This window comes from Sus scrofa, chromosome Y (assembly GCF_000003025.6).
Source record: "Sus scrofa isolate TJ Tabasco breed Duroc chromosome Y, Sscrofa11.1, whole genome shotgun sequence".
Lineage (NCBI taxonomy): Eukaryota > Metazoa > Chordata > Mammalia > Artiodactyla > Suidae > Sus > Sus scrofa.
The window spans coordinates 9,911,292-9,936,762 of NC_010462.3; the positions used below are offsets into that span (position 1 = coordinate 9,911,292).

The 25,471-nt window shown below is 35.6% G+C and overlaps 1 protein-coding gene across 14 annotated transcripts in view; it reads left to right on the top strand.

Annotated features, from left to right (window-relative positions):
• Positions 1-24,065, top strand: part of LOC100624329 (zinc finger X-chromosomal protein) — a 61,309-nt gene extending 37,244 nt beyond the window's left edge. For 8 of the 14 annotated variants that reach the window (XM_021080936.1, XM_021080931.1, XM_021080934.1 and 5 more), the window contains 6 exons: positions 5,341-5,901; positions 17,641-17,790; positions 18,109-18,252; positions 18,621-18,776; positions 19,234-19,374; positions 20,351-24,065. In XM_021080936.1, the coding sequence (XP_020936595.1) occupies positions 5,341-5,901; positions 17,641-17,790; positions 18,109-18,252; positions 18,621-18,776; positions 19,234-19,374; positions 20,351-21,534 (2,336 nt within the window). In that variant the 3' untranslated portion in view covers positions 21,535-24,065. Of the gene's footprint in view, positions 1-303; positions 3,551-5,340; positions 5,902-11,576; positions 16,364-17,640; positions 17,791-18,108; positions 18,253-18,620; positions 18,777-19,233; positions 19,375-20,350 lie in introns of those variants that run through there. The other 6 variants (XM_013991057.2, XM_013991053.2, XM_021080942.1 and 3 more) reach the window with 4 other exon arrangements.

Sequence of the window (25,471 nt, forward strand, 5' to 3'; positions counted from 1 at the left end):
TGCTGTTGGTTTTCTCTTGTTGGGTAATACATTTCCACAAATTAGTGACCTAAACTAACATCAGAGTTTCACAAAGCCAAAATCAATATGTTGATAGGGCTTCACTCCTGTCAACAACATTCCTGGAGCTTCTAAGTGAGAATTCTCTTTCAAGAATATTCAGACTTTTGACTTTTTATTAGTTCTTTATGGTTGCATGATGGAGGTTCTTATTTCCTTATTGACTATTAGCTAGAGCCATTTTTTGCCTGTAGAGGATGCTTATATTCCTTCTCATTTCTTACATGTGGTTCTCTTTTGCAGCAGCAAGTTTAGTCCGCATGCTCCTGACTCCAGCCAGAAACCCCACCCAGGATAATCTACCTGCTTGGATTTAGAACTTTCATTCCATCCACAAGATTTCTTTTACAGTATCATACAGCATACTTAACCTAATCTAGGAATTAGGGTTTGGATGTCTATGGGGGACCATTCTGCCTGTCACTGTCTGCATTATTCTCTGGAAACATTTAAGTCCCTAACAAACATAAAATCCATTTACTCTCTCCTGATGTTCTCAGACTTAGCATCCAAAATACTTTTCTGAAATTAGGCAGCTCAGAAATCTAAAATGTCATCTAAATCACATGTACATGATACTCTGGTTATAGTTCAGTTAAGTAAAATTCCAGGAAATAATTCTTCTTCATCTGCCAGTTTATAAAGCGAGAGAAGCAAGTGCCTACAATATAAGTAGTAGGCAGGTTTTGAATATTCTGGTTCAGCAGGGTGAAATGGAAGGTAAAATGGAGTTTTAAAAAATGTTGAATTCCAGCTGGGTAAAAACTCCATTAGGTTTCAAGTCCTAGGCTCTCTTTACCTGGCTTTCCTCCTGAGTCATCCTTACCCTTTTTTGATAAAAGACGGCTGGTGTTTTTTAGCTGAGTAGTTTTATTCACATGCGTCCTACTCCTAGAATTTGCAGTACCATTCTTCTTTGTATTGTAATTTTTCCTTTTCTTTTAGTTCAAAGTAGCAGTCCAAAATAGTATTGATTCTGATGAACTAAGTTTTTAAAGAATTTTGTGAACCTCCTGTGTATCATAGGAATATACTTCATTAGAAAAGAGATTTGTTTCCATATCTTTTAGAGATAATCCCATCTCATTTTGACTTCTGCTGGATACTTAAGGTACAATGCCTTAATAAGCTTATTTGAAGCATCCTCTTTTGATTAAGGCTATCTGTGAAGCATACCCTTAACAGCCTTAGAAGATGTTATATGACTGAATTCTCAGACCTTTTGGATTTTAGGAAAAGTCTGAGAATTCAGTCCTGAGAGACAATAATTTTTTTTCTCTAGAAATAACTTCCTGACAGCAAATCACCCCAATTTTAACTTTTTTCTTTCTGTCCTTTCTTAAGGCTGGTTTCCCAAATTGTTAAATCCTGCTATCTTTTTATTTATTGATTCTTCCCACAGTTTTTCTTTTCTTGAATTTGCCATAGTAGCAAGAAAAAACCAGGGAACATCATCAACACTTTGCCAAAATATCCTGAGCTATAAATGTCTCAGTTCACTGTTAGAAGTTATGCTTTTCACATAACTTGGAGCATACAATTTTTAAGTTGTCTGCTACATATGATAAGAGTGTTTCTTCAGTTTTGGTTAATGTGTTTTCTCTTCTTTTAACCTTAGCTGTGTGCTTTTTTTTTTCCCCTCTCAATTCTTTGAATGATGATATATTTTCAGAATGACTGGGTTATTAGAAATATTTTTACAGAATTCTGAACCCTTAGAAAGCTATTTTAGCAATAGTCCTGCATTTATATTAACTGCATATAGTGACTTAGAAAGTCCATCTAAAAATTTTCTATTTTGGTGGTTTCCTTTTTCTGAATTCCCACTAGTATGAGTTGTTAACATTGTATCTCTATTAGTAGTCTATTCAAGTGAATACAAAGCACTTCACATGTATATATATTTGCATAGCAGCACACCACTCTCTAGTACCAAAAATCTATATTCATTTCTATTAATGTTCCAAACATTTGACAGACCTAGCGGTTTAGAACAATAAAAGTCATCTCACTTCTCACTTCTCATCTTATTCGATAGATAATAAGTCTGTCATGGCATGACTCTGCTATCTGGTCTTGGTTTCATATGGCTGAAATAAAGTAGTGTGCAGGGTGTTGTTCCTTTCTAGGGATTTTGGGGTGAATCTAATTCCAAGCCAATTTAGATGTATGGTGGGAATTCACTTCCTAGCATAGTTATATGGCTGGGATCATTATTTCTTTGGTCACTGTGAGCTGAAAACCTTTTCTTTGCTGCTCGCGGCTACTTGTGTGTATTCCTTGTTATGCTTTCCATGTGTCCACTTCCAGCACTAGTGAATTGAAACTCTCCCAGACTTAACATTCTGCTTCAGCTCTATGATGCCAGCCTTTGAAATTTTTCTGCTTTGAGGGTTCGTGTGATCAGATTGGACCCTTACAAATTATCTAGTAAAATTGTCCTATTTTAAGATTCATAACTTTAATTTTATCTGTAAAATATTGATGGCATAAGGCAGCATAATGCGAAGGAGTCACAATTCCAATCATTGAAATTTGGACATTTTTCAGGAAGGTTGAGGTGGAGTGGATGACCCTGGGAGTCTTACATACTGCGCTGGCTCCTCATGCCATTGCCTCCCACTTAACCCAGGCACTATTAACTCATTCTTAATAATATTAAATTATTTTCCTCATAGTTTCTTTTTTCATTAATGATACCAGTACTTATCCTAAAATAGCACATGGTTGACATCATTTCTGTTTTCTGCACTACTTAGGAGATAATACAAGGTCCTTAGTATTTTGACAGTATCTTAGTTATGCAATACTGTGTCTTCAAAGGCTTTCTAGAAAGAGCCTTCTGCATTGTTGCAGATGGAATCTTGCTTCATTCTTCTAACTGTCCAAGGAAAATTATATTCATGAATTTGTGATAATGAAAAAAAAAATGACATTTATGGATGCCCATGGTTCTAAGTACATCATATTGTAAAGTGATTTATACAGCTACTCCTTTAAGTTAAAATTTTAAGGATTTAAGTTGTTGAATTTTATGTGGTCATATTGCCATATATTAAAGTAGAATTTACCAAGAAACATGAAGATTTTTAATATGCTCTCTAAATCCTGTGTGTGTGTGTGTGTGTGTCAAACAATTTAGGGTAGTCTTTTGATAGATGTTTGATAATTTCAGTTTGATAATGCTAAATACATCTATGTTCATTTGAACATATTGGAGGATGTAATGTACTTGAAAGAGAGATTGTGCGTTTTTTGGAAAAAAAAAAAAAAGAACAAACAAACAGTATTTAAGCTTAAAGCCATAAGCCTCGTGCAAGTCTGAGTCATGGGCTAAGTGGTAGATTGAAAGACTCCTGCATTTTAGCCACAAATCACTTAATCTTCCAGGACCTCTATGTTCACATGTCTAATAATAATGAAACCTCTCATTAGTTTTTCAGAATACTTCCCTTACATTTCTGCTTGATCATCACAACAGTCCCGTGAGGTATGCATGGTAGATATTACTGTCCTCATTTTACTGGTGAGGAAACCAAAACTAAATGACTTGAAGAAGTTAGCAAAATGAATATGTCTAAACCATTGTTTCTGATTTAGATCTTTTTATCAGTGCTCTTGGCACTAAGTGCTTTAAGAGCTCTGTTTTTAAGATGGAGATTAAAGTCATCTATTGCTTCATGTGAATGATCACAGATATTGAAGGCAAATTATTATATATTTTGTAGAAGTTCTGTAAAAATGGAAGAAAACATCTCTCGTTATTGTTTCTCTGTGTCACTCAAGTGAGTATTAACTGGCTTTAAAGACTTCCTGTAGCCTTATTTTTCTTTGATCTTTGTTAATCATTTTTTTGTTTGTTGAAGAATCTGTTTGTTTCTTGGACAGCCTAGTCATTGACATACAGTAACTGAGGTAGACCTCTGCTTAAATTCAGCTTCTCCGAGTCACAGCCAGGGGCACTAATCAACTAAATAGCATTTTAGTTAAGACTCCTGTGTTGACTTTTCAACAGAACCAAGATACCAGAAATCTTTTCTTTTCTTTTTGTCCTTTTAGGGCCGCACCTGGAACATATGGAGGTTCCCAGGCTATATATCTAATCAGAGCTTCAGCTGCTGGCCTTTGCCAGAGCCACAGCAACTCAGGATCCAAGCCAACTTACGCCACAGCACATGGCACTGCCAGATCCTTAACCCACTGAGTGAGGCCAGGGATCGAACCCGCATCCTCATGGATGCTAGTTGGGTTCGTGAACCGCTGAGCAATGATGGGAATTCCGTATGTAAAATTTTTGATAAGGATATTTTACTTATTTTCCCGTTGATGGCATTCGTTCAGTACTTTGTCTTCTGGAAATGACTGTGTGATCTTGGTGAAGTCATTTAATCTCATTGGACTCCAACTGATTCACTTTCTTAATGGCACAGTGGAGTAATGTAGGTTTCTTATATTTTGAGGAATTGCCTTAAAGAGAGGTGTAGGGGGTCATTAAAAGACTAGATGTAGGTGAAATACCCTGGTAAACTTGTGAAAAGGCCCCACAGCAACTGACCTCACCTTCCACTGCTCTGGTACAACTGTACATTTTCTCATCTTATCTAAGTGGTCATTAACCAGTTGTCTTTCTCCTTTCTTCTTAACTCTGGTCTTCTAGTCTTCTTTGCATTGATGAGCCAGTCTTTTTATTTCTTAAATTCAGAGGATAATTTCTGAATTTCCAGTCTGGTAAATGGATACTGGTAGAATGTTACAGCAGAATAGAACGGGATGATTACAGAGGATAAGTTTTTTTAAAAGGAAAGTAATAAAATGGAAAAAGGAAGGAGAGAAATATGAAGAAAACTGTTACGTTAAAGGAGTGGGGGGGAAAGGAAAAAAATGGAACAGATGTGAAAGAAGATCATTAGTTTTCAGAATTTATATTACTTGCTTAATTTTCATAATTATCATAATTATTGAATTTTTTTGCCTGTGAACTTTAATGTTCTTTTTTAATGAATATTTTTCTTTTGTGACTGCTCTGCATTTTTTGTCTATCTAGTATTTCTTTCCCTATTAATTAGAGTTGAATAAATACAGTGCATGTGTAAAAATTTTGTGTTTCTTGTATGACTTAAAAATACAATAGATTCACTCTTTATTTCTTAAAGCTGTTTTACTATTTGCGAAAACTAAGGCTATGTTTTTTTCTGGTGGAAGTTAAGTAACATTTATATCGTTTGAGTTAGTCTTGCATGCCTACCTGAAATTTGTCATTTTAATTTTTGTTTTTTTAAGGAGCTGATGATACACACATGGATGGTGATCAGATTGTTGTGGAAGTTCAAGAAACTGTTTTTGTTTCAGATGTTGTGGATTCAGACATAACTGTACATAATTTTGTTCCTGATGACCCAGACTCAGTTGTAATCCAAGATGTTATTGAGGATGTTGTTATTGAGGATGTTCATTGTTCAGATATCTTAGAAGAAGCAGATGTGTCTGAAAATGTCATCATTCCTGAGCAAGTGCTTGCCTCAGAGGTAACTGAAGAAGTTTCTTTAGCACATTGCACAGTCCCAGATGATGTTTTAGCTTCTGATATTACTTCAGCCTCAATTTCTATGCCAGAACAAGTCTTGACAAGTGAATCCATACATGTGTCTGAACACATTGAACACATTCATAATAGTGTAGTTGAAGCAGAAATCGTCACTGATCCTCTGACAGCCGACGTAGTGTCAGAAGAAGTTTTGGTAGCAGATTGTGCCTCTGAAGCAGTCATAGATGCCAATGGGATCCCTGTGGACCAGCAAGATGGTGACAAAAGCAGCTGTGAGGACTACCTTATGATTTCCTGTAAGTCTTGGGGTATAGTGATTGTCAGAGGTATTTTTGAAGGCTGTCTTTTCTAACATATATCTTTTGACTTATGTAAAAATAAGATAAGTCTCATAAGCATATTTGTTTTATTGTTTTAGTTTGGTTTCTATAAAATAAGCCATAATTAAGAAAAGTGAAATGATAACAAAGTAAACACTTACTTCTTCATAAGGATTGTAATACAAAAGTAAAGGATGAAAAGAATAGGGCTGAACTATATGAAATCATGAAAGATGATAAGGCTCTTACCTGCTTTATTAGAATTTCACTGAAATTATTTGAATTTCAGTTTCACTTGCAAGGGTTTCACCTGGGGTAGGGGTGGGGTGGGAAACTTCTGTCTTTATAATGCAGTCATCTGCGCACTTACTGTCTTTCTCTCATATAATGTCTTTGTCCCTTTCAAAGGTAAAATCATATTTTAAAAATAGGTTCACTTTGGTTTGGAATTATATTAATTAGTTTAATGCCTAGCTTCTGGTTTAAAAAACTTATTTTTCCTACATCACCAGGTCATGGGACAAATAGGGTCTTTGGAATCAAGTTTTGCAGTATAGATAGAGATCAGAGTGTTCCCAGTAACTCTTGAGTATATTTCCACTTGGGTCTTTGGGCATGGCACAGCAAAAGTTATTACAGAAATTTTTGGGTCAGGGAAAATAGGCATTTATTTACCTCTTATGTGATCAAGTAAAACATCATGATCCAGCTTTATGATAATGATACGTTTCTGCATTCAGCTGAATTTGCTTAAAACCGTCAAGAGCCTGATTCTCCTGATTTAGTAACCATTTGATGAATTTATTCTCTGTATGAAAGCTTGTTCTAGATTGAAGATGTTGAGATAATTAATAAGTATTTCCAGTTATTGTCCTTGAGTTTGTATTCTAAAGAAAAGGGGGTAAAGGTAGTATTTATCATAACTGGTTTAGGATTTAACTTTAATATAAATTTAATTGAAATATTGTTTTAATAAGGTGATTTTATTTAAAGACTTAATTTTTTTGATATCCTCTTGTTTCTGACTTCTGTGAAAGATACTTCCTGTAATGCTTTCTTATAATTTAAAACACTATTTGGAGAGGAGGGTGGTTGGAACCTATTTTGGTAAGTTAGCTAGAGGAATTATGGACTGATACATTCTATACATGATAGAGAAAACTGAGATGCTGTTATCGACCATCTGCTTCAGTGCTTTTAATAATTGCATGAGATGTGGGAGTATTTCAGTCCCTTTGATATATTTATTCAACATATATAGGTCAAAGAATGTAGATGAATGTCTCTTCTCTTCTTGTTAGAAATGTCAGTAAGTTGTTAGGTCTAAATGCCTAGTAGTTTTTATAATCTTTAGTGTCCATCTTGGCAAGTTTCTTCCCTTTGAAGATCTCACCTAAAATAGTAACAAAGAATAGTTTTCATAATAGTGTATCTGGACATAAATGCTCATTATTACAGTTGCAGTATATTGTCTTCTATTCTGTATGCTACTGTTGCTTAGAATTGGTTATATCTTTCTTGAAGACAATCTGATACATCTTACTTAGCTATCTGTCCCATCAAACTCTATGCATATTAGATTGAAATATTTGTGGATTGTTGCATATATTAAAATTCTGTGGATAGCATGCATCCTGCAGGGCCATCTAGTTTAGATGTTTTAATCAGTTGACCTGTTACTAGTTTCTCAGTGACTGGTTATAGTGAACATTTAATAAAAAGAGATCCAGTGCATTCTCACATCTAATGCATAACTTTTGATGATCAGTATAATTTATGAGTTTTTTCCCTTTTAGTAGTTAGTAGAAGGGATGGTAATTTTTTTTGTAGGGGGGGGTCTTTTGTATTTTTAGGGCCACACCTGTGGCATATGGGGGTGCTCACACTAGGAATCTAATCAGAGCTGTAGTCACTGGCCTACGGGTTCCTAGCCACGTCTGTGACCTATGCCACAGCTTACAGCAATGCCAAATCCTTAACTCACTGAGCAAGGTCAAGGATTGAACCCTCAACCTCATGGTTGCTAGTCAGATTCGTTTCTGTCACAATGGGAACTCCAAAAGATATTTTTAACTTGTATTTTTAATGTACATATTTATTCCTTTGTTCTGTATTTAGTTGTTGGATATGTGTATACCTTACCAGGCTCCCTACGAGGTGGTTTTGCTTAATTTTTTTTTTAAACTGGTAAAACAAAATTTTGAAGTTTTAAACATAAATATACACAAGAAAGTATTTCTGAAAATTGAGTAATATGTTATAGGACATTTTTTTTTTTTTAAAGGTTGTTCTGATAAAACTTTAGAAAGGCTTCTGTTCATTGGATGAGAGTTGATGTTTTTTAATGTAAGGACTCTGAAGTGTATTTAGAAAATATAAATCCAGGAGTACAGTATATCAAAGGAAATAGGCAAAAGGAGGTGAAAATTAAACTGTTAGATTCAGGAAATAAGCAGTAGGGAAAATAAAGTCATCATTAAGATAAAAAAGCCACTTGTAGAAGCAACAGTAAGAATAAATAATCTGCTATCAGGGATCTTATAATTAGATTTTAGAAAATTGCAAACATGAAATAAAAAGGTAGAATTAAACTTGATTATGGAGAAAATTGATAGGCACAGGAGATGGAAAGTAGGAAATAAAACCCACGTACAGAAAGGAAGGAAACAATAAATGTATCAAAGTTATGGGAGAAAAGTTTTCCTGATTACTATTAAACATTCACTCCTCTATAGAAATAAAGAGAATACTAGTAAGAATGTCAAAAACAAGCTTTTTCAGAACTGTGGAAACTAAGGGGCTTTGCAGCATTATAGAGAGTGTTTATTTAAGATAATAGACTTGGAATTCCCATTGTGGTACAGCAGAAACAAATCCAACTAGGAACCATGAGGTTGAGGGTTTGATCCCTGGCCTCACTCAGTGGGTTAAGGATCTGGTGTTGCTGTGAGCTATGGTGTAGATTGCAGACATGGCTCGGATCTGGCGTTGCTGTGGCTCTGGCATAGGCCAGCAGGTGCAGCCCTAAAAAAGACAAAAGACCAAAAAAAAGAAAGGAAAAAAAGAATAAAATAGACTGAGTCTTGGTAAGGTAAGAAGGGTGAGCTTTGTGGCCTTTTAACTTGCACTATTTACATGTACCCTTCCCAAGCTGTGTGAGTTAAACTTAAAATCCAGAATCTTTCCCATGGTAAGCATCAGTTGCTTGGCAGTTACAGGAGGGGACAGGAAGGCGTTAAAATTCCTTCAAGGCCCATTTCCAGAGAATTGTTATTGTTTGACTTGGGAATGGTTCCCTGGAAGACCCCACTTTTTTCTAAACTCTAAGGTTGCCTACTCTTTCCCTGAGGTTGTTCTCAAAAAACATCAGCGGAATCAGAGCAGAGAACATCACTCCTAACTGAGGCAGTAGATGTCATTAGGGCAAACAATAGACGTAACCATAAAGTTTAGGAAATGCTTTCGTGAGAAGCTCTGAAGAGCTGGGACATTTTTCTTAGAATCTTGATTATGTAAATGCCCTGGGCTATACCACTGTTAAGGAAAGACCTAGCAAGATGCTGAGCTCAGATCTTTAGCAAACCTTGAAACTCTGCCCAAGCAGGAAGTAAAAGCCATGTGGAGTATGAATTTCCAGACTGTTGAAGATGTGTTTCAGTGTGCTCACAGAACTCCTTGGCAAACATTAGAAGAATTATTGGTGACATGAATGTATAGAAACCTTGATCCAATCAATAGCTAATCATTTATCTGACAGAGCAGAAATTTTATTATCCACATAGAGAATACAAACTTTATGGAATTCATTCAGAAAAGTTTCTAAACAAGTAGCAGCAACAAGTGGGAAAAGGCACAACCTGATTTAGAGCTGCCATGTTGTATTATTTTAAATCTTTTCATTTTCAACAAAAATTGTAAATATGCAAAGAAACAAGATGTGGCCCAAACAGTAAACAGAAAGTCATGCTGAAGAATTCCAGACAGTGAACTTGTAGAGCATTAATGAGCTATTGTTTTTTCTTGTTTTATTATTTTAATATAATGAGCTATTTTAATTGTATTCACAGAGCTAAGGGAAACCTTATATGTATAAAACTAAAGGAAAATATGAGAATGGTGTCTGGTAAGATTGAGGGTATCAATAAAGAGATATTTTAAAAGAACTAAGTAGTAATTCTGGACTTAAAAATTATACTTGAAATTTATACCAAAGGAGCTCAAAAGTAGATTTGAACAGGCAGAAAGAAAGAGTTAGTGAACTTAAAGATACATCAAATGATACTGTCCAGTCTGAGAAGAAAGAAAAAAAGAGTCATGTAAGATGAATGTAGTTTACATAGACCTATAGACCACTCTCAGGCACACCAGCATAAGCAGTCCCAGAAGGAGAGAAAAGATGGAAATGGACTGAAAGAATATTTCAAGGAATAACAGCTAAAACCCACAAATTTGGTGAAAAATATTAATCTACATATATAAGCTGAGACATTTGATGAACTTTTTAAATTGTTAAAAGACAAAAAGTCTTGAAAGCTAGACAAAATTGACTCATCACATACAAGTGATCTTTCCTCAAAAAGTGTAATTGCAGATTTTTCATTTGGGAATTTTGGAGATAAGATGGCAGTAGGATGATAGATACAGCATATTGAAGGAAAAAAGACTGCCAACCACCTGTGGAATGAGAAGAATTAGAGAAATGAAGCTTGGAGAATTAATATCAAGAGAGTGGAAAGTGGTTCTATTATTGTTTTAAGAGGGAAGAGAAAGCTTAGTTGTTTACTGGATGGAATGTTCTCGGTGAAAGATGGTGTGTAAATTAATGATGTAAAAGATAGTTCTTGAACAGTAAAGAGGAAGTATAATTTAGTGCTTAAGCAGAGGGATTAATCTTAAATAGGAGCACAAATAATTTGTGATAACATGGTAAGTCAGAATTTATAGTTGGCAAATGAGTAGAGCCAAATTCATTGGGTTGTGAAAGTGATACATCAGTTGTTTTTGAGAAAATAGGAAGTAAGATTATTAGGTGGTGATGGAGATTTGAGGAAAAAATATGAAATATAATTCATTTTAAGGTTTATGGCCAAGTATTTTTAAATGAGACCATAGAAGTTGTGGTATATTTTGAAATCTAGACTTAGTTGCCTAAATAATAGGGGCAGAGACAAAAAATTGCATTTGACAGGTAAGTGGTTCTGTAAAGCATGTGGTTATATGAAATGAGAACGGGCCACAGGAATTGGGAAAATATTCAAAGGAGTAGCTAGAATGGTCAACCATGGAATTAAACTGGTTTTATTGTTGGACTTGGCTAAAAATAATCTTGTTATAATTTTTGAGCATTTTCCCATCCTTTTACAAGTGTATATGCATAAAAAATATATGAATAATATTCTTGTATATTGTATTGATAGCTCTGACTGATGGAATTAGAGCACAGTAAGATGTATCGTTAGCAAAAGGTGATCTTTTTTTTTTTTAAGTTGCTTTTTAAAGGAATGAGAATTGCTTAAACTTAGGTGGGATGTTTTTATAGGAGCAAGGGTATTGGGAAAGATAAGACTATATAGGCAGTATGCAGTTTGAGCAGATGATGGTAGGCTGATTTCTAATTTATTTGCATCTTTTTTTTTTTTTTTTTTTTTTTTTTTTTTAAGAGGGCCGATTGATAGCAGTGTTAGGTGGGAAACCTGGAGGGGGGAAATCAAATACATGATTGTTAGGTTCCTGAAGTATGGGCAGTGATTGGTAAAGTTTTAACACCAACCTGATCTTGAGAGATTAGGTGATACATGTAAATGGAAAAATAGGCCAGATACTTTTATGCAGAATGCTAAGGATGATGAAAGTTTTCTCTGTTTATGAGGTTAATTTAGACAAGATGCAATTCCAGTGCACATTTGATACTATTTTTTCCTTCTAAAATTATAAATAAGTTTTCCTAGAAGCTTAGGGAAATGAGGTAACAGAACCAGCTGAAAATGAAATGAAGGTCTGAGTTCTGAAGACATCTTTATTACTTCTCCTTCATTCTTTTTTTTTTTTTTTTTTGTCATTTTGCTATTTCTTGGGCCGCTCCTGTGGCATATGGAGATTCCCAAGCTAGGGGTCTAATCGGAGGTGTAGCTGCCAGCCTACGCCAGAGCCACAGCAATGCGGGATCCGAGCCGCGTCTGCAACCTGCACCACAGCTCACGGCAACGCTGGATTGTCAACCCACTGAGCAAGGCCAGGGACCGAACCTGCAACCTAATGGTTCCTAGTCGGATTCGTTAACCACTACACTACGACGGGAACTCCTTCATTCTTTTTTTTAAAAAAATACAATATCTCTTTATTTTTCTTTCTTTCTTTCTTTTTTTTTATTATTTCCCCAACACAATTTTTTTTTTCCCCATTGTACAACATGGGGACCCAGTTACACATACATGTATACATACTTTTTTCTCCCCTTGTCATGCTCCATTGTAAGTATCGAGACATAGTTCTCAGTGCTACACAGTAGGATCTCATTGTTAATTCATTGCAAAAGCAATAATTTGCATCCATTAACCCCAGGCTCCCCATCCATCCCACCCCCTCCCCCACCCCCTGGAAAACCACAAGTCTATTCTCCAAGTCCATGATTTTGTTTTCTGTGGAAAGGTTCATTTGTGCTGTGTATTAGATCCCAGATATGAGTGATACCATATGGTGTTTGTCTTTCTCTTTCTGACTTATTTCACTCAGCGTAAGAGTCTCTAGTTCCATCCATGTTGCTGCAAATGGCATTATTTCAGTTTTTTTTTTTTTAATGGCTCAGTAGTATTCCACCACATCTTCCCAATCCAGTCGTCTGTTGGTGGACATTTGAGTTGTTTCTATGTCTTGGCTATTGTCCTTCACCAGTCAGTAGCTCACTGACTTAAGACAAATCACCTGCCACCCCAAAACTTTCATTTCTTTATCTGTAAGTGATACAAAATATTAAGAGTGCTAAAGCAATTGTAAAATGCCATGCAAAAAAGGCAGTTTTAATTTCCAGAAATTACACCTTTGTATCTAGAGAAGCCTTATTATTCTAAAGCTTTAGCTCTTAATATTGCTACATTTTTTAAAAGAGAATTATGGAAAAATCATTTATCTGATGACTCAGTTTTGTGCAAGCTTTTCCCTGTTTTTAAATTTAAATTGTTTGTTTGTTTTGCTTTTTTAGGGTGGCCCCTGCTGCATATGGAAGTTCCCAGGCTAGGGGATGGATTGAAACTATAGCTGCTGGCCTATGTTACCACAGCCACAGCAATGCCAGATCCGAGAGCTACATCTGTAACCTATGCCACAGCTTATGGCAATGCCAGATCCTTAACCCTCTGAGCAGGGCCAGGGTTTGAACCCACATTTCATGGCTCCTAGTCTTATTCATTAACCACTGAGCTACAAAGGGAATTCTGTAGTGGGATATCTTTTGAAGGTGAAATTTTTAAGGTGAATTCCAGTTTTCTCTAGTAAAAGAATAGGTTTGCTCTTCTTAGAGCTTATATGCCATGGTGTCTTTATTCCGTATTTTAATGATTTTTTTTTAATTTTTAAAAATATTGTGGCTGCATCATGATAGGTGAAAGTTCCCCGGTCAGGGATTGAATCCAAGCTGCAGCTGTGCACCATCAGATCCTCTAACCACTACACTAGGCTGGGGATCAACTCATGCCTGCCCAGTGACCCAAGTCACCTCAGTCAGATTCTTAATCTTCTCTGCATGGCTCGAATTCCTCTAAATTTTTAAAACTAGAAGGTCATTAACAAGCTGATGGTAAATGTGACATTTTGCAGACTCTGAAATTACTAGATTTTCCAGTCCTGAGGAGTTTTATTTTAGGGATACCTACAAACTAAGATTTATAAGAATATCTAGTATGTCCTGGTAAACACAGGACATTAAGTTTTTCAGTACCTGTTTGGAAACACTTTTTACAAACTTGCCTGAAGAGGCAAGCTTCATCTTAATCACTGTTCTTAGGGGTTAGTATTCTATAGAGAATTATATATTTATATATTTAGTCTGAATTTTCCTGCGTCATTTGCTGAGATCTCCATCCTTCAATGCTATCTCAGTTTAATATTCCAAAGTTACCTGTAAAAAAGTCTTAATTAGGTCAGTTAGCTTCATATGTCATGTAAATATTTAGTTTTGAAAAAACATCAGACCATGATTAATGGCATGATACCTCTTTCTCCTTATGTATATATTAAACATTGTCAAGCTATTTTCTATAGTTAAAATCAGGGTTTAGGGAAGGGTGTGTGTGCATGTGTGCGGGTGTGTGCAAAGAATTTAATTAACCACTTGGGCTTTTTGAAGCTTGATACCATTAAGTTCTTCCTATACCAGCTCATTGTCCCTCATTGTCTCATGTTCTTGACCCAGTCTGCCATTCTCTTACTTTTCAACAAAAGTCCTTCCCTTCTCTTGTGTATTTATGGTAGAAGCCACCAGTCGAGATTTTTTCCCCCCTACTTTGTGCATTTTTAGTTCTTTTCCAGCCCTCTCCCTTAAACAACCTTCCTATTGATACTTATTCACCATTTTTAGTCTCAAATGTAATAGTATTTGTTCTCCCATATAAGGAAATTTTCTTCATCTTTGTGCTTAAGTTTCATCTCCCTTCTGAGATCTTGAACCAGCAGTTTACAATGTGCTCTATCTAACTCTAGCCTCCTCCTTGACTTTGTATATGTATTATCTTTGTAAGAAGATTTCAGGATATTGCTTAAAAGTAGTTAATGTGTAAGTAATTTGTTGGGAAGGCAATGGTCTTGATTTGTCGTAAGAAACTGAAGAGTAATATTTTTACTTTTGAAATACTAATTTTTTTTCTTATATGTATTTTTTTCTACTATACAGCATGGTGACCCAGTTACACATACATGTGAAATAACTAAATTTATTTGGACGTCTATGCAAGAATGTTCTGTAATTCTGTGTAACAGTTTGTTTACACAACTCCAATTTTTGGGTTTTTGAAGAAAATGAATATGGGGAAGATGGGGAAATATTTCAATGATAAAAAAATCTAAATTCTATCTTTATAAGCACATTAAGAATTTAAGACATAAAAAATTATGTAGTGATCAAAACTATCACTGTGGCTTCAGCTGAGTTGTACTTGAGTCATGAACAACTCATCTGTAGCTACCTATGGAAATCATCTAATTGTACTATTCTAACAACTTAAATCTCATAGAATACATTCTTAAAACACTAAAAGTTGATGAACATTAGATGTAAGTCACATAGGTTTTCTATTCTGGCTGAGGTTATTAGCTGTGTCCCCTCAGATAAGTCATTCAGCTGTCCTGAACATCTGTTTGCTCTCCTTTAAAATTCTGGCAGTACTTTAGCACTTATATCATAAGTATGTGGTGGCCAGGTAGGTGATCACTTAATAAATGGTACTTATATTATTTGTACTATCACATTTAAAAATAATCACATATTCACTATTTATTCCTACTAGAATATAAACTTCTTAATTAGTACATGAGTTTTTTGTGTTTTTATTTTTATCTCTACCTAGCCCAAAGTCTGATTTATAGTTGTGATTCATTGTTGAATTTAATAAAATATAGTCATTCAAAAGGATAATAGAACTCATTGGGGCACCAACAGAACCAAAAAATGGAATAAAAAGTCTTTTTTTTTTTTTTTTTTTTGTCTTTTTGCTATTTCTTGGGCTGCTCCTGCAGCATATGGAGGTTCCCAGGCTAGGGGTGGAATCGGAGCTGTAGCCACCAGCCTACACCAGAGCCACAGCAACGCAGGATCCGAGCCGCGTCTGCAACCTGCACCACAGCTCACGGCAACGCTGGATCGTCAACCCACTGAGCAAGGCCAGGGACCGAACCCGCAACCTAATGGTTCCTAGTCGGATTTGTTAACCACTGCGCCATGACGGGAACTCCTGGAATGAAAAGTCTTAATGGCAGTACTGAAGACAAGCTAAATCAACTTACTTTTCTGGGCTTTGGTTCTGTTCTGCTATGCTTCTCCTTCTCTGTTAGATAACACCACCTGTGCCTAGAGAAGAGAGAATATTCCTTTTCATTCTTTCTCTAATGCACACAACATCAGTAAATCCTACTTTTGTGATGAATTGTACTGGCTAAGTTTTTATCAGTCTTTGCCAAACTTTCTTTTGTGCCAGAGATAACATGAATGACCACAAGTGGGTAGTAGTGGATCAAAGGTTATATTATTTGGGAATTATATTTTTGGTATTATTACAATTTAGAGTCAGTTTCTTCGAGACATTATTTTTTACTTTTGTTAATTTTCCAAGTCCTAAGCATAATGCTGCCCTTTTTTTTTTTTTGCTTCTTTCATAAAGTTTAAAATATGAAAATGTTTGTTCTGTATTCCCTCAATCTCTACTGTTGGGAATCATGTGAGCCTCTGTTGGTAAGTAAAGGTATTTTTCTTTTCAAAAACATAAAAACAGCCTGCCTTCATTAAGGTTTATAAGAGTATTTTTAAGCATAGATTTGCTGCATTTGTGAGCACTGCGTCAGGCTCTTTACTTTTATGCACTTAAGTATGTTTTTGCATATGTTACTTTCATGTGTACACTGTGTGTATGTAGTTTTACAGTAAACAGTTTGATATTTACATTGATCATTGGGTACGCTTTTGTGAAAATTGTTAGGATTTTTTAATGCAATTCTAATAGAAATAGACAAAGTCAAACAATATTCAGGAGTAGTACATATAAGATAGGATTGATAAAATGTTTACATTAAGACTAGTATTTGGTATAAACCAACTATAACGGAAAAATAAAAGTCATTAAAAAAAAAAAACACTAGTTTTTACTAGGACATATTTTACTAGGGCATATTCCACAAAATCTTTGAGGATATAATACTGCTTTACCTTATGAATGCTATTATATCCAAGGATAAATTGTGAAATTTCATTACTTTAGCTAGTTTCCTAGATTTCCAGCATTTTGCTTTAAGTACCCTTTTTTTTTTTTTTTTTGGTCTTTTTGCTATTTCTTTGGACCGCTCCTGTGGCATATGGAGATTCCCAGCCTAGGGGTTGAATCAGAGCTGTAGCCACCGGTCTACACCAGAGCCACAGCAACTCAGGATCTGAGCTGCGTCTGCAACCTACACCACAGCTCACGGCAACGCCGGATTGTTAACCCACTGAGCAAGGGCAGGGATCAAACCTGCAACCTCATGGTTCCTAGTCGGATTCATTAACCACTGCGCCACGACGGGAACTCCGCTTTAAGTACTTTTTATCTTAATATCTCATCCCACTTTTAGAAAGCTTTCAAAATGTATTTATTAAATCTTATACTTTCTAGGTGGAATCATACTTTTTTTTTAAAGGGCTGCTCCCACAGCATATGGAAGTTCCTAGGCTAGGGGTCGAATTGTAGCTACAATGGCAGGCCTACACCATAGCCACAGCATCACAGGATCTGAGCTGCATCTATAACCTACGTCACAGCTCATGGCAACACTGGATCCCCAACCCACTGAGGCCAGGGCCCAAACCTGCATCCTTGTGAATACTGGTTGCAGTCATTTCCTCTGTGCCACAATGGAAACTCCTCGAATCATTTGATTTCATGGTTAAACTAGAGATTATATTTGTAAAAAGGGACTTTTGAAAATGATAATATCTGTCTGCTGTTATTATCTGTAACGTGTTTCCTGCCTTTTTAGTGGATGATGCTGGCAAAATAGAACATGATGGTTCGTCTGAAATGACCATGGATGCAGAGTCAGAAATCAATCCTTGTAAAGTGGATGGTACTTGCCCTGAAGTCATCAAGGTGTACATTTTTAAAGCTGACCCTGGAGAGGATGATTTGGGTAAGAGTGATTCAATCAAACTCTTCAACTTGATTACTTTTCAGGGGTTTAGACTGAGAATATTTGAGTTTTTAATGAAGGTAACTTTTATTTATTTTTGGCCATGCCCACAACAAGTTCCTAAGCAGAATCAGACCACAGCAGCTGCTGCATTGACAACACCAGATCTTTAAGCTACTGCACCACAAGGGAATTCCTGAAGACAACCTTTAAAACAGACTTTCAATGTATTAATAAAATGTTGAGTATTTATTAAGGTGAAACAGGTGGAAATGAAGTTTTCATGTAAATTCTTGGAGCTCTCATCTTCCTTGCTAGGTGGCACTGTAGACATTGTGGAGAGTGAGCCTGAGAATGATCATGGAGTTGAACTGCTTGATCAGAATAGCAGCATGCGTGTGCCAAGGGAAAAGATGGTTTATATGACTGTCAATGACTCTCAACAAGAAGACGAAGATTTAAGTAAGTAGGTGGCCTTTTTGTGGGAGAGGCTATAGGCCTTTATGTTCCTGTAGCTTTTTTTTTTCCTTTTAAAAAGTACGGCCAGTATTTGAATGAAAGAACTAGCATTGTTGTGGAGATTATTATGCTGCTGTATTCCAAGGGAAAAAGCAGTGACTTGTTATGTGTGCTTAAAATGTTGCTTTAAAAGCAAATTATGGTGAAATCCAGAATTGTAAGATTCACAGTATTTAGTATGTAAAAGTAATATGTAGGTGTGTAACGTTTGAATCTTCTTTGTGCATACTAACTGAATTCAAATAAAAATATATTTTCTTTCTCATCTGTAAACTTCGTTACAAAAATGGTTCTATTAACCTTTCACTTAGATGTTGCAGAAATCGCTGATGAAGTTTACATGGAAGTAATCGTAGGAGAGGAGGATGCTGCTGTTGCAGCCGCAGCAGCTGCTGCTGTGCATGAACAGCAAATGGATGACAGTGAAATCAAAACTTTCATGCCAATAGCATGGGCAGCAGCTTATGGTAGGTCGTGTTGCAGCTTGAGGGATTGCATGGTTCTTGAACTTTATTATTGAAAAACAGTTTCTGTGGTCTTAAATTAAAAAATGTAAAGTACTCATATAGTGATTTAATCAAAAGAGAGGAAGATGATATAGTCTACCTTTTGCCTTTTAATAGGAATTTTCTCCATGCTTATATTACATAAGACATATGTAGTACATAGCACTGAAGTGTATCTGGCTCATGACCTTTAAGTGACAACGAGAGAGTTTATGGGGAAGAGTGCTCCTAGATTGCAAAGCTAGACATTTCCTGTAGTTTTATATATAAATATGCCCAATAAAAGCCCAATACCTAGATAGGAAATTTTTGTCATTCATGAGTATCATATCTTTTAATTGTTGTACTTAATAAAAAATCCCTAGTTCTTTATAGTTTATAATACTGTATAATTTTGTTTTTTAATACACATTGTTAGGTAATAATTCTGATGGAATTGAAAACCGGAATGGCACTGCAAGTGCCCTCTTGCACATAGATGAGTCTGCTGGGCTTGGCAGACTGGCTAAACAAAAACCAAAGAAAAGGAGAAGACCTGATTCCAGGCAGTACCAAACAGGTGAGGGCACTTGAGTTTCACAGTGCAGTGTGCTCTGCAAGCTCTCAGATGAAACTAGTGGGTATCCACAAAGGTGTTATGATAACATTTTAGCTTTGAGAATACCTGTAACTTTTGTGTATTGAATTTGAAAATATGATTTTAAGAATTCAGTGATATTCATGAATGATTTCCTTGGATAGAAAAAAATTAAGTTTTGAATCAGAACCTAATTCAGGAAGAAGAATTAAAATATCAGATTATTTTAATTAAATTGAAAATAAATCACTTAAGTATGTTAGCTTTAAATGAACAAATTTAAATATTGTTTGTATATTAACTTAAAACAGGCATCATTCACAGAGGAGCAGGACACATAGTTCAGTTCAGTGTTCCTTGAACATAATCCTTTTCTCTGTATCTTGTACAGTGATTTGCATAGTAGAATTTTTATGGGTATGGTTGACTTTACTATAAGCTAGTATAATTTAACTTGGCATATTTAAAGCTGAAGTGTTGAACTTTGTTTTGATGCATGATTTTCTGTAGATATCTAAATTTTTATGGCTTTAAAAATTGCTTCTTTATTTTAAACTGGGGATGAGGGAGAACCCTGGTGGCATAGTGATAAGGATATGGCATGTCCCTGCTGTGGCTCAGGTTACTGCTGTAGCCTGGGTTTAATTTTGGCTCAGGAACTTCCACATGCTGCAGGCTTGGTCCATATAAACAAATAAATAAATATTAAGAACACTAGGGGGAAAAACACCAAAACTGGGAATGAGATTGGTATAGTCATAATGAAATTTCTGGACATAATGAAATAATAAGGTTCTTTTTATTACTAGATTGTTGCAGCTTTTATTGAAAAGTGGTGAAAGGAATGTTAACGTAGGAGTACTTGTAAATAATGATCAAAACACATGGTTTAAATGCTTGAAGAAACTGAAACAGAGCTTGGTTTGACACTCATGCCTCTTTCTTTTTCATTTCTTAGCAATAATTATTGGCCCTGATGGACATCCCTTGACTGTCTATCCTTGCTTGATTTGTGGAAAAAAGTTTAAGTCAAGAGGTTTTTTGAAAAGGCACATGAAAAACCATCCTGAACACCTTACCAAGAAGAAGTACCGCTGTACTGACTGTGATTACACTACCAACAAGAAGATAAGTTTACACAACCACCTGGAGAGCCACAAGCTGACCAGCAAGGCAGAGAAGGCCATTGAATGTGACGAGTGCGGGAAGCATTTCTCTCATGCTGGGGCTTTGTTTACTCACAAAATGGTGCATAAGGAAAAAGGAGCCAACAAAATGCACAAATGTAAATTCTGTGAATATGAGACAGCTGAACAAGGGTTATTGAATCGCCACCTTTTGGCGGTCCACAGCAAGAACTTTCCTCATATATGTGTGGAGTGCGGTAAAGGTTTTCGTCACCCATCAGAGCTCAAAAAGCACATGCGAATCCATACTGGGGAGAAGCCTTACCAATGCCAGTACTGCGAATATAGGTCTGCAGACTCTTCTAACTTGAAAACTCATGTAAAAACTAAGCATAGTAAAGAGATGCCATTCAAGTGTGACATTTGTCTTCTGACTTTCTCAGATACCAAAGATGTGCAGCAACATGCTCTTATTCACCAAGAAAGCAAAACACATCAGTGTTTGCATTGTGACCACAAGAGTTCGAACTCAAGCGATTTGAAACGACACATAATTTCAGTTCACACAAAGGACTACCCCCATAAGTGTGAGATGTGTGAGAAAGGCTTTCACAGGCCTTCAGAACTCAAGAAACATGTGGCTGCCCACAAGGGTAAAAAAATGCACCAGTGTAGACATTGTGACTTTAAGATTGCGGATCCATTTGTTCTAAGTCGCCATATTCTCTCAGTTCACACGAAAGATCTTCCATTTAGGTGTAAGAGATGTAGAAAGGGATTTAGGCAACAGAATGAGCTTAAAAAGCATATGAAGACACACAGTGGGAGGAAAGTGTATCAGTGTGAATACTGTGAGTATAGCACTACAGATGCCTCAGGCTTTAAACGGCATGTTATTTCCATTCATACGAAAGACTATCCTCACCGTTGTGAGTACTGCAAGAAAGGGTTCCGAAGACCTTCAGAAAAGAACCAGCACATAATGCGACATCATAAAGAAGTTGGCCTGCCCTAACAGTACTTCTACAGAGAGGTGTTGGCCTTAAAGCAGAAAATTCATTTTAAAGCCAATCAGTCTTGTCACATATAATACTGTACATTGATTAATATTGTGCACAGATAGGATTATTCCTTCTAGTTAACATTACATTTTATTCAGTAGGGTGTTCTGTATCCTGTTCAGTTTGTTCAGTGAGGAAAAGTAACAACAAAGAAGTTGCTTTTAATAAAATAACCCATGATTCTTTATTGCATTTTTAAGTCTTAGAAGTTTTATTATTTAAGTGTTTACTTTTCACCTTTTCACTCTTCTAAGACCACTTAAAGATTTAAAAATAGATTGGTAACTCTAAAAGTAATCATTTGATCCATTTTGTTCCCTACAAATTCTTTGCATTTAAATAGAAGCATCTGCTAAGTATCGGTGGGAGATTTTACTGTCAGGTCCAACTATAACGTGAAAGTTACTCCTTGTCTTGCTTAACATTTTCAAGTCACATGACCATGAAACTTTTCATTTGAGCCTCTATATTTGCTAAATATGGAACAATGTATTTCATTTTCTTTCATTTAGCAAAGTGTGCTTGTTTTTACTTTCTTTGTAATGTTTATATTTTCTGCCGCTCCAGCATACTTACAGAAAATCTCTGAAAAGTTTTTCCTGTTTTTCATTCTCTGTATTATTTTGTTTTGGAATTCTTGTGTTCTGCAAATGAGACTTACTATGAACTAAGTTTTGGAATTTTTTAGAGATAAATGTGGCTTATATGATTTTCTGTAACTGGATGTGTAAGTGTACCTTAAATTTTACATGTGCCTGTGTGTTGCTTATTTTACACACTTAAACGCACAATCCCAAATTTTATGTTTTTAATGATAAGTATTAAATGCACAATAAACGGAAAGATCCAGGGATGTATAGAGCATTTTCGCCAACTTTTTATTCAGAGAGTTTAAAATTTAAGCGAATAATTAGAAAACAAGGACAGTAGTATATTTGTGAAGTAAAGGTATTATCTTTTAAAAACTTTGGTAATTGGTAAAGCAAAGTTAATGTATTTCAGGATAAGAATGGTTTCATACAGCCTCATCTTTATACCTTAAAATTTTATGAAAAGCTAATGAGTATGTAGAAATAAATCTCGGTTCTGAGAAGCCTATAAAGAAAAACTGTCTTTTAACAGAATAAGGACTATTAAGAGGAAGCAGTGGCTCTATATACTAGAGAAAAGGTGCTAATTAAACTTGACAAATTCAGGCTGCGTCTTTATTTCTCAATTAGCAAACTTAAAAATAATTTAACACTCAAGTTGGATTTTATTAGAAGATAGAAATTGTGTTTAAAGCATGTAATAAAATGTAAGGCTTTATTTGAAATAGCAGCAAAGTTTTCATAGGTTTTTTTATTATTTGAGAGTTGTATTTTAAGCAGTGAGTCATAAACATACAAAATGAATTCAAACAGTTAATTAGAATATGGTTATTTAATACAAATTTTTGAGAACAGGAGACATTTTTTAGTTTGCTTCAATTATCTATTGGCACACATGCGCTGGCACTCTGTGGGAGGTTAGAAATTTTCTTCCCTTCTGATAGGTACCTTACAACTTCATTATGGTGCTTTCTTTACTTCCGCTTTAAATAAATTTCACCTTCTGCCTTTCTCTGTGCCATTAATACTCATTCAGAAGTTATAGTAATAGGGTTAGATGTCTAAGTGTATGGGGGTTTTCGACAGCCTCTAAAGGCTAGTTTAGTCTAGTTCTAAATCAGGTTCTTCAGATACATGGGAATTTAAGCTTAATGCCAACCAAAGCCACAGTATGGATTTTGGAACCGCCTCCTTCCTAGCCCCTATTTATGTCCCCACCTATTTCAGTGTCCGTCTGTTGGCCTGTTCTGGAAAACTCTCATTTTTATGCGTGAGAATCTTTTAAATCTCCCTTGAATTTGTTTTTCCCTAAGTAACAAAGAAATGTTTAATGAAAGTTTACATTTACTGAAAGTTTAAAAAGTTAAGAATTGTAAAACATTCTGTAAAATTAATATAGATAAATAGTTATTTAATTATATTTTAAAGAGAAACTGAAAGATAATGCAACACTTGACATATTCATATTTCTCATATTCTGGAGTCATACAGAATTGTTTTGTTTTTAAGCACAATATTGAAACCTTTAAAAGGTACTTAAGGATTTGGTCAAGTAAATATGATACCACATTTGTCTTTAAAAGAAAATATGAAATTGTACTTACTGTTATGTACTGATATTAATTGAGTGTTTTAATTCTTAAAACAATTTGATTAGCAAAGCTAAAAAGTGGATATTTCAGTTTAATGTTTTAAAAGGTACCAATTTTTAGAACATAAGTTATTGTTTTGTTGAAATAACCTGTTAAATACTGTATGTTCCTTCCTCTGTACACATTGTAAAATACTTAAAGTAAAATACTTAATAAGAAATTCATACAGAAAAACGTGACACTATTGTAAATGTGTACTTGAGAGTAACATGCAAAAATAAAAATCATACTATTTTCCTGTTAGTGTTTAGTCTATTTGATACCAGTACTGAGTTAACACTTTTACTTAAGAAAAAAAAAGTACAGTTTTGTTAAATTTAACAAACATAAAATAGTGCACTATCAGAGATCCCATCGTGGCTCAGTGGAAGTGAATCCGACTAGTAACTATGAGGTTGCCAGTTCGATCCCTGGCCTTGCTCACTGAGTTACAGATCTGGCGTTGCCCTGAGCTATGGTGTAGGTCTCAACATGGCTCAGATCGGTGATGCTGTGGCTGTGGTGTAGGCCGGCAGATACAGGTCTGATTAGACCCCTAGCCTGGGAACCTCTATATGCCATAGGTGTGGTCCTAAAAAGAAAAAAATCCCAAAAAAACAGTGCACTATTTTTGTTTCCCCATGTCTTAATTCATTTTGTATAGAAGTGAAATGAATGCAAAATACTTAACGGCTTTTCATTTTTTGACATGGATGGAAATGTTCATCCTTTGAGTCTGCAAGTAGTATTTAATTTTGAAAAAATCTTTTAAGATTGTTTTCATCTTTTTTAAAGGGTGGGGGGGGTTGCCTTTTTTTTTTTTTTTTTTGTCTTTTTTGGTCTTTTTGGCCATACCTGTGTTATATGGAGGTTCCCAGGCTAGGGGTTAAACTGGAGTTGTACCCACTGGCCCATATACAGCCATAGCAACACAGGGTCTGAGCCTTGTCTGCAACCTACGCCACAGCTCACGGCAACACCAGGTCCTTAAAACCTACTGAGCAAGGCAGGAATCGAACCTGTGCCCTCAGGGATCCTAGTCAGATTTGCTTCCGATGAGCCATGATGAGAACTCCATAAATTAAAGTGTTTTTTTTGTTTGTTTGTTTTCTTTATAGGACTGCACCTGAGGCATATGGAAGTTCTCAGGCTAGGAATCAAGTTCACAGTCTGTGGCTGTGGCCACAGACACAGCAACATGAGATCTGAGCTGCATCTAGGGCAACTGTGACAATGCCAGATATTTAACACTTGAGCAAGGTCAGGGATCAAACCCACATTGTCAAAGACAATATGTTGGATTCTTGATCCACTGAGCCACAACAGACACTCCTCAGGTAGTATTTTAGAGTACTTAAGAGCTATCATTGCTGAGTTTTTATTAGTATGTCCTGGAAATGTATTTATTTATTTATTTTATGAAGATTTACTGCAGCAGCTCCTGTCGCTGCAATGGTGCGGGTTCGATCCTTGGCCTGGGAACTTCCACATGCCATGGGCATGGGAAGAAAAAAAAAAGGAAACATCACATTGCTGTTGTCTTAAGATTTGTCAGAGACATTCACCATATTCTTTTTAAGTCAAATTTTTATTATTTACTGTTTAAACTATTGGGTAAAACATATGTTCCTATAGAGTTGAACTGCAGAAGCTTTAACCTTAAAATCAAA